At 39.3% G+C, this 9,250-nt stretch overlaps 1 protein-coding gene across 2 annotated transcripts in view; it reads left to right on the top strand.

Moving 5' to 3' along the window:
• The first annotated feature begins 8,333 nt into the window (after positions 1–8,333).
• GPC6 (glypican 6) overlaps positions 8,334–9,250 on the top strand; it is a 1,113,151-nt gene continuing 1,112,234 nt past the window's right edge. Inside the window, exon 1 of one of the 2 annotated variants that reach the window (XM_019444088.2) lies at positions 8,334–9,214. In XM_019444088.2, coding sequence (XP_019299633.1) covers positions 9,055–9,214 — 160 coding nt within the window. In that variant the 5' untranslated portion in view covers positions 8,334–9,054. The remainder of the gene's footprint in view (positions 9,215–9,250) is intronic. The other variant, XM_019444089.2, reaches the window with a different exon arrangement.

Raw genomic sequence — 9,250 nt, 5'->3', positions numbered from 1 at the left:
TCCTCTCACATTTGTGTAAGCCAGCCTTGCCCCTTAGAGACCGTAACATGATCCCCCATCTCCTCAAGTTTTGTACTAAATCATCATTTTAAAGTTGTAAAAGCAACATATAAACCAGGCAGCATGGTCCAAGTTTAAAATAAGGTTGTTTGACCCTCCGTGGGGTTTTAAAATCAGTTATCTACTTAAATTAAGGTAGAAGTCAGACCAGAGGTAGCATCCTATGCTGTGCACACTCACAATACTGTTCATTACCACGAACATGCCGGTACATGTCTGTTTCCCAGGAAAAATAGAGCCCTATTCATTATTCATAGAGGTCCTCTTGTACAGTAAAGACATTCATTCCGTAATGGCTCTATGACTGGGGTGTTGTGAAGCCCAAAGATGTTATTTTTGGAAGATAGTTTACCAATTAAAAGCAAACAGCACCGGATTGCTTAGTAATGTCCTCGACATTGATTGGCTATGATTGCAAATGAACATCAGGAGAAAACTGAAGGCACAGTGCCCACTGCTGCTCTGCTTGCCTCGGACACCTCCCTGGAAACAGATCGTTAGCGGATGGAACTTCCAACTTCCAAGCTCAGACTTTCTTTTCTCCAAGTAACTTAAAAAAGACACTAGGTTTACTCCATCACATTTAATTCTTTCCCCCTGAAATGTAATAAAATGTGTGAAGTTAATATAGAGCCAAGTGTTAGAAATGATTCCTTAGAAGTGAATACAGACTCTAAAGACAAACAGCGGCATATTCTTCAAGTAAAAAATAAAATGACGATATTTTATATGAAATTAAATCTATTGTACTTTTTTTGTAGCTGATAAAGAATGGGGGATGTTAGCTGTAAATATTTTATGGAATTCAGTGGAGTTAAGTTTGTTTAGATTTTGAGTTACCAATAAACGACATAGATCAATGCTGTTTTCTTAACCACAGGTCTAAAAATTATTGCTAGTTTGTATTTGCTATGCAGGCTGTAAACCTAAAGGTTTCTTATTCTTTTCCTTACTGTTTACTGATCTTTTAAAATGTGACACACTTTGGGTGTAGTGTTGTCATAGACCGCTTAGGAAACTTTGCTCTCTATGGGAGGTGAGGGCACATTTGTGAGTACTTGTAGGAGAAGAAACAAAAAAACCCACTTATGCATAAAACTCAGTGAAAATATTAGCATTGATAGAAAATATGTTACAGGATTTGTCTGGTCACATTGAGAAGTTGTTTTCCAGGCTTAGTATGAAGCACATTTTATTGCTAAATTCTAGTTATTATTCATAGTAATGGCTAAGTGGAGGAAGAAAATTTTCTTTGGACTTCTGTGTCCACGTATATTCATTCTAACCATGAAGGTGAGTGGTAGAATTTGCAAAGCTATATAAGTATGAGTTATTATTGAAAACATTATCCTTGTAACTTGCCTAAGAGATGATATTCACTATTTCATAGAATCAGTATTTTTTGTTTTTTGGAGTCAGTCTGTCTTCTTCATAACATGATCCTAATCTTTGTCAAAGGGGAAAGTAAAATTTATCAGTGAATTTTAAAATTCATGGTATGTTATTGGTATGTTACTATTTACCTGGTCCCATTAGGACTATTTACTTGGTTCCATTAGGAGTGTGAGTTTTTCTTTGTAGAGTTATAATTTAGTACAACCTGGCTGCTTTCTCCTACCTTCTCTTTCTTAAGAACGATAGTTTTTGGATAGTTTTTAACTGGGATATTTTGTGACTGTAGCCACTGAATAGAGAAAAGGTATCTTGTCGGCCTGACCTCAAGAACATTTCTTCTACCCTGTCCATCAGCTTTCCACTGAAAAAAACCAATACTGCTTTAAGGTGTAACCCTCAACAAAGAAGTTTTGTTGACTTACATGCACCAGTGGATGAGGCAGAATCCACTTAAAATTTCCATTTCCTTTTTGTTTTCTTGCCAGTATCTATCCTAACCTATAATAAAATTAAATAAGTTTAATCATTGTTATTAGATAACTCCTCAAATTAAAAGCTTTGAATATGTTGATTATTGAATTTTAGAATATTCAGATCACCTACCATTGTTAAAAGCAATTTCACATCAAAGTATGGTCCTGCATTTCTTCTGATTCTAACCAATTAAACAATTTGGTAGCTTATTTTTCTAAGTAACTTTTGTTTTGTTTTGTTTTGCTCCTCTTTTGTGGAGACATTAGGTTAAAAAAGGAAAGCTTAACCAGAAAATTATTTTACTGTTCCTTCAGAGTAGTGTCCTTAGAAGGACTGAAATTCTACAGAGATAGTTTAAAAAAGCAGATACCTGTATGTAGTAAAATAGCCAACAACAGCACTATTTTATGGTTTCATAAATATTCATTTTTTTCCCAAAGCCAAGTCTGTCATACTGCTTCTTTAACATTGGGATAATTAATAATAATTAACCCAGAGTTTTTAGAATCTGAGAAATTATAGTAAAGAGAATTAAGGTATTCCACTGATGAAAATCGGCAACATGTGAAGCTCTTCCCTGTGGAAAAATCCTGCTTCTCTTCCACTTGCCTTAAGGTCTTTGTTACAGATGGTTACCAGAGAGGAGGTGGGTGGGGGGATGGGTGAAATAAGTGCTGAGGATTAAGGAGGGCCCTTGTGATGAGCACCGGGTGACGTATGGAAGTGTTGAATCGCTATATTGTACACCTGAAACTAATATTACACTGTGTTAACTAAGTGGAATTAAAATTAAAAAAAAAAGAAGGTCATTGCTTACGGTGCCAGATGATCTGAAGAGTAGGCACAGCTCCATTCATCTTTCACAAAAGCAAAGAACTGGAGAAGCGACTGCCAAGATGTATGGTTCCAATAATCTAGGTATGTCAAATTACTGCTTAGCTCCAGAATCATCTCTCATAACATTAAAATCTGAATTTATAACAAGTAAGACAAGGTTAAATGATCCTCTTTTATGAACTGCAAAAATGCAAGTTTATTAATCTGCTATAGGATTTTCATTTGTGTCACTCTCACATTTACATATCTCATTTGGAAATACTTCAAAAACACGTGAGCTTTAAATAATGACATTATTGAAGGCATCTATTAATATTGTGGGCCATAAAGTCAAAATGAAACTCTCTTCCTTATGTACAATAAGCTTTTCTAATGATGGCATAAAATGGTGCTTAGCCAGTATTACATTTGCCAAGATTGTTCCAAGGCAGAAAGTGGTCTTAACACCAATTTTGAAAGTAAATATTTTGTTACTTGACATTAAATGTACTTTATGACCTAAGATGTATTACTAGGCATGAATCTCACTTAGAATCAATAGGGACTGAGTTCCTGGATCATTAATAAATATAAAAAATTGAAAATAGCGTTTTAAATCATTGTAATGTCTTAACATATTTCCTATTTATACCTGCTTGAGGATTGTCAGTAATATTTCAAGTAAATATGAGTAATGCCTAAGAATGTATGAAATACTTTCATTGTCTATTCTTCCAGCATATATGAAAAATACATATAATTGAATAATTAGAGCTCTTTCATTTCTCTTGCCTAAACTCTGACATCACCACTAGGCAAAACTCTGATTAAGCAGATCACACAATTCCATCCACTGAACCCAAACAGCTCTGGCCACATTTGAAGAATATTGTAAGACAAGAAAAATCTGTTGTCCCCCAGTGTTTGGCTTTCCCCAAGAGATCATTAGCAACCCAGCTGGTCCTCATCTGCCCTAAAGATATAATTTTAATTGGTTTATATTAATACTGGGTGTACTCTTAACGCTCAATAAATGTTAAATGCACTATTACAATTTGGTTGGGTACAAACCTTGGCAAAAAAACAAAACAAAAAATCCCACATCATTTTCACCACCATTTTTGGTCATTATTCACCCAAGTTTACCTTTTCTTTCCCTGTTAACTCAGCAACCTTCCCATTATCCAGGCACCAGGCAAGCTACTGTTAAATTTCTGACAGCTTTTTCATTATAGGCTCTGTTTTTCAAGAGGCAGGTTAACTAAGTGATTTTGATTTGTGCCAAGCGAAGTTGTGGAATAGACACTTGAAAACCATTCTCTTGTTTTCATGGGATTTCATTTGAAATTATTGGTCCTGCTTGATCTAAATGCACAAAAGAAAAAAAAAAACCCTAAAATTCATGCTGTTTCTCATTCATGCATTGGTATAAATGAGCAAAAGAATAGTAAATTCTGCAACTGTGTCTTTTTAAAAATTTTTATTTTATTTATTTAAATGTTTATTTTTGAGAGAGAGAGAGAGAGAGAGAAAGAGAGAGCACACAAGCGGGGAGGGGCAGAAAGAGAGAGGGAGACACAGTATTTGAAACAGGCTCCAGGCTCTGAGCTGTCAGCACAGAGCCCAATGCGGGGCTCGACCCTCGAACCGTGAGACCATGACCTGAGCCGAAGTTGGGTGCTTAACCAACTGAGTCACCCAGGAACTCCGTGTCTTTTTATTTAAATTCAAGGCTTTCAAAAATTAACAAGAACTTTCATACCACGAGGTTGTTATCTTACTGAGAGAAGTATTAACATCTATTTAATAGATGTTAATTTTTTCCATATATGAGATAATGGTAAGACCCCTTTACTGTATAAAACATGACCACAAGTGTTATTTGCATTTGTTGAAAGTGTGACATATTTATTGCAAAATAATGTCTTTTTCATCATAAAGAAGAACTTATATTTACTGTAGAAAACTTACAAAATGCAAATAAAACAGAGAAATGTTTAAAATTATCCTACAAATCATATCATACTGAATTTCAATCTCTTACCATGTCTAGTCTCTTTCTTCCTTGCAGTCTTAGAAGCTTCTTCTGGAAAGCATTCCCTGATGACCCTGCCCCCCTTTTCCACATGGAGCTACCACACTGAAATTAGTTATACCTTGATGTTTCCATATTCTCTCCATCCACTTCATATACAATTCCATGTGGTCTGGCATCCACCCCATTGTTTTATTAAAATTTTCTGTTGAAGTTTCCAGTAAGGCTCTTTATCATTATCCAAGTACCATTTTCTCTGCCTTCCCTGTCCTTGATGTCTACCACAATTTGCTTCATGACTGAAAATCTAACATGGACGCCATGGGGCTACCTAATTTTGTTCTTTTCTTACGTTTGCAACTAACCCCTGTCTCTTGCCTTCACTTCTCTTATTCTTCCCTTAGTTTTCTCTATACATTTATATTGCTTTTATTTGTAAATAGCAGAATAACCAACCGATAGTGGCATTTGTGGTGGCACTACAAAGATATTTATGAATTATTTAACAAGAAGTTCAGAGGTTGGCAGTCCCAGGGCTGGTTTGGTGAAACAAATAGGAAATTAAAAAAAAAAATCTAGGTTCTTTCCATCCTCTGTTCTTTGCCTGTTAGCAGTGTCTTGTCTCCTAGTCACAAGATGGTCAATTAGCTCTAAGAAGGCAGGAGGCTAAGATAAAAAGACCTTTCTGCTCCTATAGTTCTTGCCTTTAATCAGGGAAAATAATGTTTCCCAGAAATTTCCTTACATCTCATTCACCAGAAATTGGTCTTATGCCAATCTCTGAAGTATTTAATAGAAAAGGGAAAGGATTGCCATGGCTGGCTTAGGCCAATTGTGATTCATCTCTTGGTGCTAGCACAATGCCCCCAGATGCAATCAGACTTAGGGGAAGAAGGAAGAGCCCTTGACTGTGGAGTAGGCCATGGGCTGCTCTGTTTGCTTACTAACTATGGCTGCTTCTTGAGACTTAGTCCTTTTCCCCTACAACTCAAAGTCTCTGAGGTTCCATTCATCTTATGCCCCAAAGGGGTTGTGAAAAACAGCTGGGGTGTGAAAACACTCCATAAACAAGAATCTTATTGTCCTAATAAATATACCATATTTTCTCAACGAGACTCACAATTTTAAAATGTCTTCCTTATTGTGTGTGTGTGTGTGTGTGTGTGTGTGTGTGCGCGTGCACGCACGCACACGTGCGTGTGTTGAACTAAAGACCAAATCATGCTAATCCTTCTGGGAAAATTTACCTTCACCTTCTTTCTATCTGCTACCCTCCTTCCTATTCTGGTCTCAACCACTTGAAAGCTTTACCTTTATGGCAGAGCTCTATGTGTTTCTCTTTCTTACCTTTCTTTTGCTTCTATGTGCTTGCTTCCTCTGGATTGATGTTCTTCAATGCCCTTTTTTCTTACTATATACAATGTAAACTCTACTGCGAGAGCTTAAGTCCTTCAGCTAACCTTTTTTTTCGGTCTAGACCAAATGCCAGCTTCTCCCTAATATGAGCTCTTTTCTTTCTAGTTAGGCTTTTTCTATGAACTTCCACGTCATTCAGTACTCATTCCAATACCTCATGTAGGCTGTGCTGTTGCCCTTAGCTGGAAAGTTGGACTTTGCCTCTTCCACCACGTCAAAAGTGCTGCATTACCCAACAAGTGGACCATGTAGGGGTTGAGAACACCTGTAAGGCAGGTTACTTAATTCTTTGGTCTGACTGGCATTCACAAACCTACTCTACGTTGTTTCATCCTCCTGATGGGATTAAAGTGATTTATTTATGCTTGATTAAGTTATAATTCCTTATGTACAATAACCTAGTTTTGTGTAGTTGCATTGAATGCTCATTGAATACTTAATGATTCATTGATTTTTAAATAATTTAAACCACATATACTGTGTTTTTACCCACCCTTCCTCCACCTCAAACATTCTTTTTATTGCATCATCTGCTATTTACTGCTAGGGTCAGGGTAAATGAAAATGAGATGATAGGGTACAGGTAACTGTCTATTTACCTCTTCCTCAGGAGCGGACGATACCTATCACCTGGCTATGATAGAAAGTGAAGTTTGAATGAAATCATGTCAAATATCACAGAAATAATGACTTGGTTACAGAAATTTCTATTCATATCGTCTTATCCTTTGCCCACAAAGACACTAGACTATATTTTGTTCTCATCTCGATTTTACAAGTTGAGGAAAATGAGTTCAGTGACCTAAGGGTCAGCGAGTTAGCACAACATCATGAAGACAAAAATTGCGCCAAAATTTTAGGAGAAAAACACGTATGTGACCATTGCTTTCAGAAAGAAATGTTTAGATATGGGGTTTTGAAGATGAGAAAGTCAATTTGTAAACAAGTCGGCTTTACATTTTTAAGCATTTCCATGGCATAAATGAGGTTGGAACTTGAGAGCCTTTTTGGTGGAGTAAGAAATGAGGAATTAATCAAAGAGAGGAAGATGTACCTAATGTGTTGTGATGATAACAAATAGAAAACAGAAGGACTTAAATTTCATGAGTCATTCTGGTCATTAACAGCCATCATCAGAAAAAACATCTTCATGTGTAGCTTTATAGGTGCGTTCCATACAATTACACACTAGCCTATAGTAATTTTTGAGTAATGTGCTGATCTAATTACATTTGGCTTCACAAGTGTGTAAGCATTATCTTTTTTTTTTTTCTTTTGTCTTGGCTTTAATTACCTTAGTAGTCGCAGGAGTTTTGGGGCTCCATACCAGCTTTTGGTTAGCAGAGTGAATTAACATAAAAGAGTCAAGAAATTAACCTACCCTGAATTTTCATTTTTATCCCATTTCACAAAACTTGAGTGTAAGACGGGAAGAAAGTTAATTGATTCCCCAGTTCAGAATTCTGTCAACTTGGAAGAAAATGTTAAGCCCTTCTGGGGAGAAGGAAGGAAGAAGTCACTTCCCTCCCCAGTACCTTCCTACGTACAGCCCACGGACTCCTACCCTCTCGGTTTCCCATTGCTTCCCTGCTGTGTTTCTTCTTCTTGGCTTTCCTGTTCCTCCACACACTAGAGATATAAGCATAATGATTTCTGATCCAAGATTGTGTAATATTTGAAATTAAAAAGGGTGAAATTTTGAGTCCCAAACCAAAACAATTAAAAAAAACCAAAAAACAAAACTACTGGTCTCAGTGTGCACAAACTGTCTTTAGAAAATAAACACAAAGCCAAACAGCAATGAGGCAATTAATTACAGCGATGGTTGTGCTCTGAAGCTCAGGGGTTCCTCTGTATGTTTATTTCTACGCGGGCTTTGTGTTTCAGTAGGTCATAAATTGTTGCTCATATTTAGAGCAACAACTGGAATTGCGTTGTCCTTTAAGTCCACAAAAGCATGGCTTAATAACAAATATCCCAATGACTTAAAATACTTTATCTTTCTAGATCACTTACTTCGGTCATTACAGGAAGCGTTTGAGATCAGTATCAAGGATGTGAAGGGAGTGAGAAAATAGAACCGCTTCCTTTTCCCCCTTTTCCTTCTACCGAGTAGCAAGAGATCCAGTCCAGGTTTTGCCTCCGACTCTGCCTCTGAATTTCGGCTGTGCTCCGTGTAGCACGTTTCTCCCTCTCCCCTCCTTTCTCCTTCCCTCTAGCCTCCAGTGTCTGTCTCCGGGATTTCTCTCTTCCTATTTCAGGAGGACTCTCACAGGCTCCCTCAGCCTGTGTGAAGCTGAGGTTTCCCCTGGATCCAGTATATCCCCAACACATACCTCCACGCACACGCGTCCCCAAGAACCCCGCGCTCGGCCCGGCACACACGCGCGCACACACACACTCGCGCTCGCCTGTCCGCCTCCTCCCTCCCCGGGAGAGCCGGCGCGCGTTCCCACCTTCGCTGCACCCTCGGGCGAGCCGAGCTCGCAGCGCTCTAGGATTCTGCGGCTCGGAAGTCGGATCGCAGCTCTGAACCCCCATGGTGGCTTTTTAAACATTCCTCTGCCTTCTCTCTCTCTCGTTTTGACTGCACCGTTTTCGATCTGGGGGGCTAGAGGAGCAAACCGGCTGTTTTCCCAGCCAGCCCTGGTTGGCTTGCCATCCTCCATCTGGCTTATAAAAGTTTGCTGAGCGCAGTCCAGAGGGCTGCGCGGCTCGTCCCCTCGGCTGGCGGAAGGGGGTGACGCTGGGCAGCGGCGAGGAGCGCGCCGCTGGCTCTGGCGGGCTTTCGGCTCGAGGGGCAAGGTGAAGAGCGCACGGGCCCTGGGGTTTACCGAGCTGGATTTGCACGTCGCACCATGCCTTCCTGGATCGGGGCTGTGATTCTTCCCCTCTCCGGGCTGCTGTTGTCCCTCCCAGCCAGGGCGGAGGTGAAGGCTCGGAGCTGCGGCGAGGTCCGCCAGGCGTACGGTGCCAAGGGATTCAGCCTGGCGGACATCCCCTACCAGGAGATCGCAGGTAAGCGCGGGCGCGCGGCCCGGCAGGCTGCAGCCT

The sequence above is a fragment of the Panthera pardus genome, unplaced genomic scaffold (genome assembly GCF_024362965.1).
Source record: "Panthera pardus isolate Hobbes unplaced genomic scaffold, ASM2436296v1 HiC_scaffold_1, whole genome shotgun sequence".
In the NCBI taxonomy this organism is placed as follows: Eukaryota; Metazoa; Chordata; class Mammalia; order Carnivora; family Felidae; genus Panthera; species Panthera pardus.
The sequence above is the reverse complement of the archived record's forward strand: the minus strand, read 5'-3'. Positions and strand labels throughout refer to the sequence as shown.